This window comes from Haliotis asinina, chromosome 15, assembly GCF_037392515.1.
Source record: "Haliotis asinina isolate JCU_RB_2024 chromosome 15, JCU_Hal_asi_v2, whole genome shotgun sequence".
Classification (NCBI taxonomy): domain Eukaryota; kingdom Metazoa; phylum Mollusca; class Gastropoda; order Lepetellida; family Haliotidae; genus Haliotis; species Haliotis asinina.
This window is the reverse complement of record NC_090294.1, coordinates 24614820-24630254: the sequence shown is the minus strand read 5'-3', so window position 1 is coordinate 24630254 and position 15435 is coordinate 24614820. Positions and strand designations below refer to the sequence as shown.

Genomic DNA, 15435 nt, shown 5'->3' with positions numbered 1-15435 from the left:
ACTATTTTCCAGAAGGTGTAGACAAGACGATACTGATCGAAGTAAATGTGCAAACTGTCGGTTGGGCTTTACTGACGGTGAAGTTCGTGTGTTATTAGTTTGTGATAAATATGCTATCTGAGAGAGAAAATATCTTCCACGTATGTCATAAAAACAATATGTTATTGGTACATTTATTAAACTCACAACATTCTCTTGCTGCACATGCTTTTGCAACATTATTAAACATATATTTTTGTTAGATAGTGACTTACGATAATAATTTGTGCTCATGACATTATAAATACATTATATATTAATATACGGCCGTATATTAGAGAATATCTGTCTGTCTGTCTGTCTGCTTAAAACCCTGAATACCCCGCATCATAATGTCATAACGTATATTAGCTACCCGTGAAGATCCCTGTCAGCTGACCTGGGTGCTGAGTTGCAGTCCTTCGCAACGCCGTTCTTATGGCCATTGCAGGAATATTGCAAAGGCTAAACTCACACACACTCTACCACACCTGCACATGCGAGAGTACGGGAGGCTGTAAGTCGATTAAGTCGATCCTCTGGGTCGATTAAGAAAAATACAAGCTACATCAAGTACCTTTATCGTGATAAGGAAAATATTTTTAGAGACAGTTCTTTATTGAACGTTGTTGTAATGCTTGTTTTTGGAGGTTATCTGGAAGATGGTCTTGGGATTTAAGAAATGTAGTTGTAATATCCATAACCGCGCGACAATATTGTGAAAAAGGATCCTTAGACACATCTAGGACATATGCTCATAGAAACAAATAAAGGAACACATGAAAGTAGGGATGTCCCTTTTCCTGTTTACAGAATTTCACTCACCATGCAATACATACCCTGTGAGGAAATTTGGGAAAGAATAAAGGGACAAGCGTACTTTCACGTTCCGTTCGTGTTCCGTTATTTGTTTCCCTGAGTATAGTTCCGATCAGAGGAAGATGCACGTTCATGAAATAGGGTGAGCGAGCGAGTTTAGTTTTACGGCGCACTCAGCAATATTCCAGCTGTATGGCGGCGGTCTGTAAATTATTGAGTCGGGACCAGAAAAACACGTGACCAACAGCATGAGCATCGATCTGCAACATTAGGAATCGTTGACATGTGCCACGTCAGTGAACCTGACCACCCGATCCCGTTAGTTGTCTCTTACGACAAGCATAGTTGCTTTTTGTGGTAAGCATGAAATGCTGAAGACCTAGTCAACCCGGATCTTCACGGGTCTCATGAAATAAGGTCTTGGGGGTGGCAGTATACAAAGGATATAGGGACGAGGCTGGGGTTAGGGACAGGGTAATAAGTGTGACTGAGATGGATGTGAGAACAAGTGGATGTGTGTGTGGCAGGTGTGAGCTTCATTGCTCCATATATCTGCCTCTAATGCATGTAATGTAATGCTGCTAACACCACCATACTCCCATATCATGAGGCTGTGGGTACGACTGTTGCTGATCAAGTAAACGGGTACCCGATGGGATAAGTGACATGTCTGTTAATTACTCTTCTAGTCACAGTCATATTGGGTTATTCGCGGTAATAATGAGCTGCTTGAAGATGCACATGTGTGGGGGTACAGGCGTTTTATATGTATCCATTATTAAGTATACATCGGTGAGCTAGGGCTGGGTGTAGTTATACGCCGCTATTAGCAATGCTCAAGTATAATCATGACGGGGTGGCCAGAAATGGATTCACACATTTATCCATCTGGGGAATCGAATTCGGGTCTTAGCGGCGAGCGGACGCTTTAACCTGTCGCCCAGGTATATCGTGACCAATATGATCAGAATTTTATAAATACTCGGATATTATAACTTGTGTGTAGTTTATGAGACGCTGATCTGCAGGTTTAGACCATTTAAACTATTTACAGCATAACCAACGAGCAACGAGAAACAGAAACTCTAGGGTAGTAGGAATTCATAGTACACAGTCGTTTCAAATAGAGCCGTATACTGTGAATCATGATAAATAACTGAGGTGTAATGACAATCTCAATAGGCTAGTCGGTCCGGCCGCCATTGCTGTAGCAGCGACAATCACATTGACAGCTGTTGTCACAGTGAGTAAACAAACAAATTATATATAATCATAACAAGGAACTGAATTCCTCGAAATGAAAATCCTGGAACTGCAATCTTAAGGATGTAGTGGCAACAGTTTGTGGCCACAAACTGTCATCTTTGCCCATGCAAAATACAGTTTTTATTTTCCACTGTGTTGGAAAATATGACGCGTCTTTTACTTTGTTATATCGCCGATTTACAGTGATATCTTATATTTTTCATGACAAACTTCCTTTATATGACGACTGGAATCCGTTCCGTCTTTAATCGAGACATTATCTTGTTCCCCTGATGTGTTATGTTATAAAGAGGCAACATGACAACAGATACGGTCGTAATAACGAAACCGAAAGTAAAATGTATCGTCACACTATATCATCAAAGGATTGCATTAATATGTATCTGGCCTTAAGCACTGACAATAATTCGAGGTACTTTCTGTTATCATGGAGCATACTTGAGGATTTATTTGAAAGCATCAGGGAAGTGCACCTCTAATTCAACGATGAATGAACCCTAATTGAAATTACAAATGATTCTTTTATCGACACGTATTATCATCTAGCATACATTTAATTATCTTATTCATCACAGATAAAATACATATTCATAACTATTTTATTACTTCCTCTGAACACTCATTCATATCATTGTGTAATACATAAACAGGAAATGAAAGAAATAAACAGTAATCAAAGGGAGGTAACTCTATGTAATGATCCAGTGTGCTGACCACCAGTATATGTCAGATAATCAAGTATAACAGGTAACCTACCGATGTTGGACATGGTTTAATGACAGTATGGAAATGAAATATTCATAATTTTAAGATCTAAACATAGTATAAACTATGGCAATATGGTGATAAGCGAATCCTGCTTCGACATATATTACATTTGTAAATACTATGTTTTCATCGTTCTGTGTATGATATGGCTGACATTCTGTTTAAGCAAAACACTACTTCACTAACTCAGTCAGTATGACGGAATATTGAATGCACTATCATTAACAACAACGGGGCGTTCTTTTCACTGATGTAGGAGGAGGGGGACATTTTCTATAATTATATAAATCTAATTACAGTGGAAGCTGTCTAAACCGGCACTCATCGGGGCTGAAAAAAATAGTCCGGTTTCGACAGCGTGCTGAATCGTAGTGCTGATGATAAATGTACAAGCCACGGGTAGGGACTGAGACTATATACTGGTGTTTATAACTTGCCGGATTGGACAGATGTCGGTTTCGGCAGCTTCCACTGTATTTAAATGTATCCAATGAAATATTAAGCTCATCGGGCAGTGTATTAATTTTGACCATTTACTCAAGCGACTTGACGTTTAGTATTCTTTGAAAAACAAGCAATTTATGTTTTACCAGTGCAATAACGTCAGTGTTCATTTCTTGTTATCGAAGAAAGTGCCATATAAACCAACGACTTTAGGTTCGGCTGTCACAGAACAATATATTCAGTATTATAAAGAATTATATCAATACGTATTAGTGTTCCCTCTAGGATTCAGAAAGGGCAAAGTAAATTCATAGGAAAGGGAACTTCATAAAGGGCATGCTGGTGAGAAATATTGAAAAAATAGCAAAATGTATATGAAGTCAAATGGTCTTATAATTTGTAATCCTAAAGTTCATTTATTACATTTCTCATTTTGCAGGCCCGTGAAGGTCCCGGTGTAGAATAGGCGACTAACGGGATCGGTTGGTCAGACTCGCTGACATGGTTGACGCATGTCATCGGTTCCCAATTGCGCAGATCGATGCTCATGTTGTTGGTCACTGGATTGCCTGATCCAGACTCGATTATTTACAGACCGACACTATATAGCTTGAATATTGCTGAGTGCGGCGTAAACCTAAACTCACTCACTCATTTTGCATCTTAAGATCATAATTTGAAAGGATGCAATTTGAGAACACTCTCTCAACTTCAGAACTTCAGAATCACAGCTGCATGGAAGGACAGTAATTGAACAATATTATGTACACTGAATGTGTGTCCAGTATACACATCTGGTGTTTTCCTAATATGAAACTACATTATGTAAGCATACGTATTTGTCCTGTATTAGGTAGCAGCATGTCTTTGGGTCGCTACATAGACGTGGGTCGGAACCCCATACATGAACTACGGTCCTTCTTATCTGAGGCAACTGAGGCGGAAGTGGTGGGAGCCAACAGTAGATTTCTTTTTATACATGACACGAAAGGTAAGAATTATTGTTTGTTTGATTGCGATATGACGGCGGTCGTATAAATGGCTTGTAAATATCGAGTTTTCTTGGATGCAGTTGTACAAAACGATATTAACGCTATGATGTTGGTAATCCCAGTTTGGGCACGATAACATGCATGTCAGAATGACTGACAACTCGACCCCATTAGTCTATTATATTGGGTTTTTTTGTGCGTATGTTCGCGATATATATCGTTAGTACACCTTAATATTGCGCAATATAACATGCATTGTGTTCCAGAACATGCTGCCCTTGGAGCACACACACACCCTATACCGCTGACTCCAGCCCAGATACAGTATCTACAAGACAAAACCACAATACAACAAAGCATCAAACGAGCTTTAAAGGATAAAGGTCTCAGCTGCGAGTTTCATTTTGCTAAGTCCACAGTCACCATCGCTACACAAGGAAGGGAGACGGAAACAGATGCTCTTCAGATTATCAAAGAGAGTATATGGGAAACGGATATCTCGTCAGATGAAATCAAGGACATGGAGGACTCTATGGAAACGGCTCCTGGAGAAGGTTCAAGAGAGCGAGAGGCACATGTCCTTGCTGTCAAATATGACACGACAGTGACGGTTGTAGGACTACCTGAAGTCATACAACGTTTGAATAAATGTGTACAAGGGTCCAGGCAGGAACATGGATCTACTGCAGCAGCAGCGACTGAAAATAAAGAAGTATGCATTCCAATGTCACAAGACTGCATCACCTATCTTAACCAGTATAAATGGGCCCAGTTTGATGAGCTGACGAAACGTCTCGCTGGTATACACATAACGAGACACATGAATGAAATAAGGGTCAGGGGACCTCCAAAGGAGACTGACGAAGCTGCGAGCATCATTAAGGGTGAAGTTGAGCGTGTCACCAGCCTCACCATAACTCTTGGCCCTGACATCAGTATTCTTGCGATCGGGAATGTCTCGAAACGTGTGGGCGAGAAGTATAAATGTATCATATCTGCTCAGGAACATTTCGGACACATGCAGTCGATTCCATCGCAGACTCTGGACTCACTCAGTCTCAGTATATCAGGTATGTCAAACCATGTGCGAGGACTGGACCTAGATTTGCCAAGCTCTCTTAGGGCAAAGAGTTATAGTGAGTTTGAGTCAGTTAGTGTTAAGATATTTCACTTACGACTATCTTAGCGCTAAGAAAGCTTCGCAAATCCAGACTCTGGATACTTATGTCAACCCATTTTAACTAGGAATACACTGTGCCATTTAGAAAGTGGTGGATATATCGCGTTACATTTGGGATTGCCCAGAATGGGACTCAACAGAGAGAACTAGAATCTGTACTTTACTCGGAAAGATGTCATGTGTTACACGGGACCATTTTCTAAATGGCATTGTGTATTCGTAGCTTTTGGTCGTGGTACCCGTGCCAATTAACAATTATCAGAGGGCTACACAAAGTCCGCTTTCTAGACTACCAGTTGTCCGACTTCCATTTTTGTGACTGAGTCGGTTAGACGTCTGACGGCGATTAGGTGCCTGACTATGAGAATGTGGGTTCAAATCCTGGATGGGCCTCAACCCAGACAAGAATCTGTACTTTACTGAGAAAGTGTAATCTCCAAAATAGCAAGTGTGTCATGTTTTTCACTAATCCAGCACAAAGTAAGTTACAAGTCTGACCAAAAAAATATCTGAACGGATTGAATAATCTATCCAAATATCTTTTTCAGAACAAAAGGCAAGGAAGGTTAGCGTTGTTATGAATGCTCTCGAAAAACAGCAGGTACTACATCATGTTTTTCTTTCAATTTTGTCATAGGTGAAAACAGTGTAGTAAAGGTGAAAATAGTGTAGTAAAGGTGAAAACAGTGTAGTAAAGGTGAAAACAGTGGAGTAATGCTTTCTTCTTTCATACAATGTTGTGTTACGAAGTAAATTACAATAGTCATGATAGTATCACAAGGTAAGGATAAAATAATCACTCCTTACGGGTAACCCGCCTTTAATATTAAATTATACCTGGAACGATGCTATTTCTATAATATATAATTTTACCTACACGGTACGTTTAATTTTGAGACAGTGGAGCAATTCTTTCTTATTCCATAAAACGTTGTATTACAAGGAGTGTTATCGCAACATGTTACATTAATGGTACTAGCACTTATGTTTAACCTGTTTTAAATACCAAGCTTTACCTGGGAGCGTGATGTTACTATGCATTAAGTACGTTAATAACTTTCAGGCTGATGTTATTGTTAACACCACCAACACACACTTGCACCTTGACAGGGGCAACGGAGTGTCAGTGTGTATTTCTAAGGCTGCAGGAAGCACCATCTGTGATGAACTTAAACGAGATTACCCAAATGGCATCCAGCATGGCGAAGTGGCCCAGTCTGGACCAGGCAACATCAGAACCTGTAAGGCTATATATCATGGCGCTCTGCCTCCCTTCCCAGCGAAAGACTGTCCAGACTATGAAAAGAAAGAGGAAGAGTGTTTTAAGGTAAGTAGCATTTACTTTTGCTGACAACGCCTTTGGGATAACCTTTTCATCCTGTTGGCAATGACGTTATCCCACTAGCACAAGCTGAAGAACAGTTGGACAGTTGAGTAGCCGGGTGGTTAAAGCTGTCGCTCGACATATCAAAGACCCGGGTTTACTTCTCCACAGGCGGACATTGTGTGAAACCCTTTTTCTGTATTAACCGTTGTGATCATCCTGTGATACTGATAGAGCGTAGTGAAACCGAATACACTAACTCGGTGACTCATTTAAAGCTGTTGGTATTTCGGGATAACTGTTGAGAGTGCAGCCATACGTTTCATGTCATGCCCGGAAATGAAATAAAACAAATGAACTGAAATATACAAAGCTGGTTCGATTGTAGAAGAGTAATTGGTGTTGGTTGTGAATATACAAAACAGCTCATGGAACTATTGATTACGTTTGCGGCGAAAGGATCGTGATCATGACGTGTACCTGTTGCATGCGTTTATTTTCTTGTAAAATACCATACTGACTATCAAGATGATGATCATCAACACTACCACCACCACCACCATCATCATCATCACCACCACCACCAGCAGTCGCAGCAGCAGCGGCAGCAGATTCCAGATCCTCAACGACATGCAGTTTGGAAGAACACATCCGCCATTACCCCTTTCTTGATACATCGGTACATGACTCATGTCAAATTTATTTATTTATTTATTTATTTATTTATTTATTTATTTATTTATTTATTTATTTATTTATTTATTTATTTATTTATTTATTCATTCATTCATTCATTCATTCAGTCAGTCAGTCAGTCAGTCAGTCAGTCAGTCAGTCAGTCAGTTATTCAGTTATTTATTTGATCCAGAGGATGGTTCACAGCATTATTCATTTTATCCAGTGGGTGATTTTTTTTCATTTTTCATTTTTGCAACATTACTAGTTTTATCCAGTAAGTGGATCACATCTTTTATTAGTTTTGCAGCTTTATTCATTTGATCTTAAACTTTTCATAATTTTTGACTTAGTCAATCTGTGTAGGTGATTCATTCATTTGATCCTGTGGGTGGTTTCCACCTCTTCTTTTTTATTTTTGAAATGTAATTTATCCTTTCCAGAGGGTGGTTCAAACATCGATAATTATATTTTGCAGCATTTCATTTCACCCAGCGGGTGATTTAAACACATCTTTTTAATTTTTGCAGAATTATCGATTTGTTCCAGAGCATGGCTCAAACACATTTCTTTTATTCATGCAGTGGATGGTGTGCTTGGTATTCAACTGTCTCATCAAGGCATCCGAACAGCAACATACCTCCATTGCCTTCCCTGCTCTTGGAACAGGACTCCTGAATTACCCAGTCCAACACGTTGTCCAGCTTATGTATAAAGCTATAAGACTCTTCAACGAGGACAAAGGAACGGGGTCCATTAGTGAGATAATCATCGTGATCTATCCAGAAACTAAGCTGTCAGTCAAACAGGTACTGGACACTTCTATTGTTCTTGGAGTGGTACCGTTAGCCTTCAAGCAGAAACCTACAGCCTTGAATGTCCCGGCTTAGAATGGTCAGGCTCGCTGACTTGGCTGGCACATGTCATCGGTTCCCAGTTGCGCAGATTGATATTCATGTTGTTGATCACCGGATTGTCTGGTCCAGATTCGATTATTTACAGACCGCTGCCATATAGCTTTAATATTGCTGAGCGCGACGGAAAACTAAACACTCTGCCACTCACTGACTCGGAAACCTACGATCATGTGTTCGAATCCCAGTCGAATCTTATGCTTGTTGGTTGGTCTGCGCCATATGTATGTAAATGGTGTTTACCAAGCTGTAAATGTCAGATACATTATTTGTGGCAGGAGCAGCCCATTCCACATGGCGCAGTGAAATAGTGAGTTTATATTTACGCCGTACACAGCAATGTTTCATCGAGGCAGCGACGGTCTGTCAAGAATCGAGTCTGGTCCAGACAATCCAGTGACGAGCATCATCAGCATGAGCATCGATCTATGCAATCGGGATTCGATGACATGTGTAAACCATGTCACCCAGCCTAACCAGCCGATCCAATTAGTCGCCTCTTACGACAAGCGCAGGTTATTGAAGATCAATAATTCTAAGCCGGATCTTCACGGGCTCGCAGTGTGATATGTGACACATTGTTCAAAGCGACGTTAAAACCAAGCTTAATGCTGCACATACAGCTGTTCATATTATCTACTCAAGTTCATATATTTGATTAAATTCTAAACTGTTAATGTGTTTCAGTTGTTCCTAGCTCACCGACATACATACAAGTTGACGACAAAGCATCTCACAAGCATACAGGAGTTCCATGAAGGTTCGAAATTGTGTTGGATAAAAACGTGAACACTATCGAGAAATAAATAAATTACGGTTAGGTAACAATAGCAATAAATTCAATTAAATACCTTCACTTGGTAATCTATTAAATGCGAAATGACAGGTTATACTTACATGATTAGACATAAACAAAACAATAGAAATATGAATTGGATATTTACAAAGCATATCACGTCAAGAGACGTACGTGGGCAGTGAGGTAGTCTAGTGGTGTAAGCGTTCGCTCGTCACCCCCAAGGCCCGTGTTCAATTCCTCACAGGAGTGCTATGTGTGAAGCCCATTTCGTACATGCCCCGCCATATTGATGGGATGTTGCTGAAACCGATGTACAGGTAAACTCACCCCCTCATATCCAGAGATATCCCTGCTCAAGTGGACTTTGCCATATTCTCTGGAGAAAAGGACGGGTTTAAGGGTGGAACGGAAGTTGATAAGTTGCTTGATTTGACAGACAGCCAGGAGCAGCCCATTCCACAGATTAGCGCCTGCTCGTCGGAAACTCCCGTCCCCAAATCGTTTTATCCAAGAAGGCGGGGAAGTTAGCAGGTTATGATTTGCAGATCTCAGTGTCGTGCAATGTCCTGTACATGCCCGGACATCTACAGAGTAGATAGTCCTCTTGTTAATGTCACGTGTCTCTTGGTTGTGATAGTCCTCTTGGTTAATGTGATGTGTCTCTTGGTTGTGATAGTCCTCATGCTAATGTGATGTGTCTCTTGTTTGTGATAGTTCTCTTGGTTAATGCCATGTTCCTCTGGGTTGTGATAGTCCTCTTGGTTAATGTGATGTGTCTCTTGGTTGTGATAGTCCTCATGCTAATGTGATGTGTCTCTTGTTTGTGATAGTTCTCTTGGTTAATGCCATGTTCCTCTTGGTTGTGATAGTCTTCTCGGTTAATATCATGTGTCTCTTGATTGTAGCGACTTACTTAGTTACATCAGAGACCATATAATAGACTCTATTATATGGTCTCTGGTTACATTTTAAACTTTATTTTCATGTACTTCTAATTTAGTTAAATTTTTAACTTTATTTTCATATACTTCTAGTTTTTTGAAGATACACATGTATTTTATGAGGGTAAACTGTGTCAATCATTTCTATAAACAGAGATGAAAAAGGATCACAAGCGGAAGTGTGAGGTGCGAGTCCACGTAGGTAACACGCTACTGCAGGTTGTGAATGCCCACGTCCATGATGCTAAGGACGTCACAGAAGCAATCCTTGTTCCATGGAATGATAAGGAAATTGAGAGTAAGTACATGGATTGAAGAGTGTCGGCTATGTAATGTGTGTTTTGCGGATATAAGGATTTATGAAAGTATTTGAGCTCCATACAAAGATCATTGGAAATAAATTTATTCTGAAATTTAAAGAAAAATTGTTTTCAATACATATTCGTGAATATAACTCCACGACTTCATTTGTTTGTCTAGTACCGAATATTATGTTCACCACACTGTGACATTATGGAGTACTCGTGTATGTGACGTGAAAAAAACAGACACAGTTGCCATTCCTATCATATGAATCCTTGCAAATGTTCAAGAAAGTATTTCCTGACGAGTACAACTTGATATGTATATAGAGAATACTAAACGACCTTCCGTGTAATACCATTTTTATCAAACGAGTTAATGATTTGGTATCAGACGAGAGAAAGCGAGCCTGATATTCAATCTTTAACGAGTTTAATGAAAATTTTATTTCACGGGAGCGAGTTTAGTATTCTGTTTATTACTCGCCAACATAAATTGACAGAAACTGCGGCGAAATTGCCTACAGTGTGAGGACGCTCAGCTGTCAAGTCATGCAAGGTCTAGTAAAATCGCGACATCAACATTAGCATTGTGACGTCACAACTTTGAACCATTTTGACGTCATGCGTCAAGCGGGTATTACACTAGTGTAACATTGAAGTGAAAACGTTACACTGCATTATCTTCAACGTGCGAGTAATAATTCGAGGTACATAATAGGTATAAAATACTGTACCTGTGTATGTCCTGTATTCCAGATCCTAAAGACAATCCCAGTCTTATGAGCCTGTATCCTGGTGTAATGGAATGGCAGGGAGGTGCTTATGGTTGGTGACGTAAATTATTTCGATATTCTGTTAACTGATGTAGAAGATGTCTAGTATCCATCTAATTGGATTCATTTGTCCATTCCTTCGTTCTTTCATTCACTTAACCATCGAACATCCATCCTTCCACCAACCCACCCATTTATTCATTCGTTTCCACGGATTTGAATGCATAACCACGGAGACAGACCTAATGGAATTACTACATTCTAAAGGATTATGAATTAAATAAATTATTCATATTGCGATAGTTGTTAATTTTCTCCGTCCCATCAGATGCATTTTGTTATTTAGTTCCTTCTTAAATTGTGTTATAATAACATATGTTACGTGTGTTATATATATACGTTATATATATTTACAGTGTCTGAGCTTAACGAGACCATGTGTACTCTAGACAGTACTAGTCTAGCGTCAACGACGTTGGTGCACTCATACATCAAGAACTTAGACGCGGCCAGTGAAGCCATTGCGCAGGGGATAAGAAACGTTTCTGACAAACTGAAGTGCAACACCGTCACCATTCCAATCGTCCGTTCAGGTGAGGATTATTACATCCACAAAACATTTTTCTTCTCTTTCCGATCTACCAGTAATTCTGTTTCGTATATCTCTTCAATGCCTGTTCCAGTGAATGGCGGTGGTGTTTTTATATATAGTTTTTTGGTGTATGTATTCATTTAGAAACAAAGTAAGACAAACGTTTGTAAATGACTGTTAGAGTCGATATTCTTTGGCATTTTCATCAACTCATTGTTTTGTGTTTGTTTGGAGGGTTTTTATTTCATGATTGAAAGTTTAAATTAGTGACTCGGCTGTATCCTCAAGAGGGTTGAAGTACTGTAAAATTATTGTCCTCATGAGAGGGTATGTAGGTCAAAGTAAATTTAAACTCTCCCCTTTTAATTGTAGAGTATGTGTCTTTTTAATGTCTGGCTAGATTTGTCGAGATTGTCAACAGCTGAGGGATTGGTGTAAATCCAGCTTGGGCCCATGCAGGAAGCGTATGTACTGGAAGTCCACATGGTCCATGCTAGTATGGTGATCTGTCATCTGTTGCTCACAATCGATAGCCTGTTTTTACATTTTCTTGTTATTTCTGGTTAAAATGTTTTAGATTCAGTTACAAGTTCAAATCGATATCTGTGACATACTAGTGGTTTTACTATTCTTCGTCAACAGGGTTGTAGGTTCTAATTTTCTTGATCTACAATGTAATTATTAATAGGGTTAAACTATTGCCCATGTGGCGCTAAATATTAACCCACTCACTCACTGACTCATCTAACGTGTTTTGTTTGTATGCATGCATGTAGCAATGATGGGGACGAAGCCAAATACTGCTGCTCGGCTGGTTCATGCCGGACTGAAGAAGGCAAGCGACTGTGTTCACGTTGTCACAGTCATCGTTCCTGATATCCACACATTTTCCCAATTTGCCACAAAACTAGCAGAGCTGTGCAATGGCGAGTTACAAGTACGTGCGGACATCGACAGGTCGCCAGTTGCAGGTATGTAATGTTCATTGTTTAGAATTGGTTTATTGGTATGCCAAACATAGCGTGGTTTGTTTGATGTTCTATATGGTGGCGGTCTGAAATAATCGAACCTGGACAGACACTCCAGTGGTTGACACCATGAGCAGCGACATACGTTAACCAAGGACTTAAAACCCGATCCCCTTGCATCTTACAACAAGCATGTGTGGATTAAGACCAGTTCTGAACCACACCTAAAGGATTAGAGGGAGATCAAACCTTCGTGGAACGGCGGTTACCCGAGAAATATCTAGACTACCCCACCACCCCACAGGTAGACAAAGCACAAATCAGGTTGATAAAAACCTAGAATCTCTTTTCTCTCCAATATGTTTACAACCGGTCTACTGCGGGCGAGTGAGTGAGTTGAGTTTTACACCACACTAAGCAATATTCCAGCTATATGGCAGCGTTCTGTAAATAATTGAATCTGGACCAGACAACCAGTGATCTAGAGCATGAGCATCGATCTGCACAAATGGTAACCGATGACATGTGTCAACCAAGTCAGGGAGCCTGACCACCCGATCCCGTTAGTCGCCTCTTACGACAAGCATAGTTGCCTTTTATGGTAAGCAAGGGTTGCTGAAGGCCTATTCTACCCTGTACATTCACGGGTGTTCCCTGTGAAAATATTTACACATATATTTACAATAGTGAAACCTAGATTTATTTTGAGCATTTTTGAAGTTGAGGGTTTAGATATTGTAGTTGGGAGTGATGTATAAAGCAACACAAACATCCATCGGTGACGTTTGAAGTATCCCCTTACTATCACTGTCCTCTGTGCGCAAGTAGGAATTGTTCCCAAACATTTATGATTCTCCCCAGATGACCTGTGGAAGGGGACCTATGCAGAAAAGGCCCATCAGTCTCAGGCTAGCCGTCTCTCAAAGAGGGTTGTGACGATTGACCAGTTTCAGTACATCATCACATCTGACGCTGATGACACCAACCGAAATGCTGCGGAGGAATTTAAGATGGAACTTGCAAAAGATATACCGTCTCACAGTTACATCAAGTACGAATGAGTATCTCTTCTGGACACGGTATAGAAAAATGTGTGTTGCAGACACGTACGCCTAGTATTTGTCATTATGAATTTATTTCCATATTGCAAAATGTAACAATATTATGTTGCATTGACATTTATTCTTGACAACGAATAGTTTCCTTGCGAACAATATACTACGAATTTAAACTTGCGCGATAAAGACCGTATAACGAGCTTTGTTATGTTATGTCAAATAGAAAATTGAATGAACATTGTAAATCAGTGTAAATAAATGATGCTATGTCTAACAAGCCATCACTCACTCTACTCACGGGCGGTGGGCTAGTGTAGTGGTTAAAGCGTCCGCTCGTCATGCTGAAGGTCCGAGTTCCATTCTCCACATGGTAACAATGTATGAATCCCATTTATGATGTTCCCCGCCATGACATTGCAGGAATATTGCTGGAAATTTGCTGTGTTAGATATGTTGGATTTAAAAATCGTCATATGTTGCACGCGTCTGTGTGGCTCTGTAAGTATATGTGTTTGGCAATTTGGGACTAAAGTCAATCAACCAGCACATGCCAACAAGAAACTGAACAAAAGGGAAAGACCATCTTGTCTTTGTTGAGACCTCATGTTTATGCCACTTCTACAATAGAGTACAATACAGCACAAAGTTGTGTTGTTTATTTTACAATATTGTACAATATCTCACAAAGTCGTGTTGTTCATTCTACAGTGTTGTACATTACTGCGTGCACAAAGTCGTGTTGTTCATTCTATAGTAGTGTACAATACCACACAACGCCCGTAAATAGTATACAGTGCCGTACAAAGTTGTTTTGTTCACTCTATAATATGTACAGTACCACACAAGGCTTTTTTTTTATTTTTTCAGCAATAGTGTAGAATACTGTATAAACAAGTTGTACAAAGTATTGTTGCTCATTCTACAATATGTACAATACCCCCGAAAGTTGTGTTGTCCATTCTACAATATGTACAATACCACACAATGTTGTGTTGTGTTGTTCATCCTACAGTTGTGTACATTACCGAACAAAGTTGTGTTGTGTTGTTCATCCTACAGTTGTGTACATTACCGAACAAAGTTGTGTTGTTCATTTTACAATAGTGCACAATACCGCACAAAGCTGTGTTGTTCGTTTTACAGTTGTGTACATTACTGCACAAAGTTGTGAAGGACGTCTGTTGGAGGAGTGCAAAAGGTCAGATGTTTCAGAATTAATTGTCTCCCCTCACGACTATATATAACTCACGAAGCTTTAATTTCAGTATGTCCAAGGACTAAATTACCTCACTAATGATCTGTGCTATATCATGATAATGAAAATAGTAGTTTTCAACACAAAGTGGCAAAGACGTATTAGATTATGATTACAAATATGACACCTATTGAAAGCAAAAATGCAAAATATGCTTTTTATCTTTGTTCAACAGTGTGTGTTTGACAATAAAGCCACGTGTAACCCATGTTTTATTTCATGTGATTATTGAGTAGTTTGAGCTGCTGGATGGTTTTAGTGGCTGACGCGACTGTGCTCATCCACATGGTCTTCACCGGGACTAACTGGCTCTTAAATAGTTTCAGGTGAAACACAATCACTTG

General features: G+C 39.8%; 1 protein-coding gene across 1 annotated transcript in view; it reads left to right on the top strand.

Annotated features, from left to right (window-relative positions):
- Positions 1-15298, top strand: part of LOC137264930 (uncharacterized) — a 32867-nt gene extending 17569 nt beyond the window's left edge. The window contains exons 13-24 of the mRNA XM_067800283.1: positions 2020-2080; positions 4169-4306; positions 4574-5377; positions 6036-6088; positions 6551-6814; positions 8071-8295; positions 9088-9160; positions 10295-10438; positions 11202-11270; positions 11635-11811; positions 12587-12781; positions 13640-15298. Coding sequence (XP_067656384.1) covers positions 2020-2080; positions 4169-4306; positions 4574-5377; positions 6036-6088; positions 6551-6814; positions 8071-8295; positions 9088-9160; positions 10295-10438; positions 11202-11270; positions 11635-11811; positions 12587-12781; positions 13640-13839 — 2403 coding nt within the window. The 3' untranslated portion in view covers positions 13840-15298. The remainder of the gene's footprint in view (positions 1-2019; positions 2081-4168; positions 4307-4573; positions 5378-6035; positions 6089-6550; positions 6815-8070; positions 8296-9087; positions 9161-10294; positions 10439-11201; positions 11271-11634; positions 11812-12586; positions 12782-13639) is intronic.
- The last annotated feature ends 137 nt before the right edge of the window (positions 15299-15435 follow it).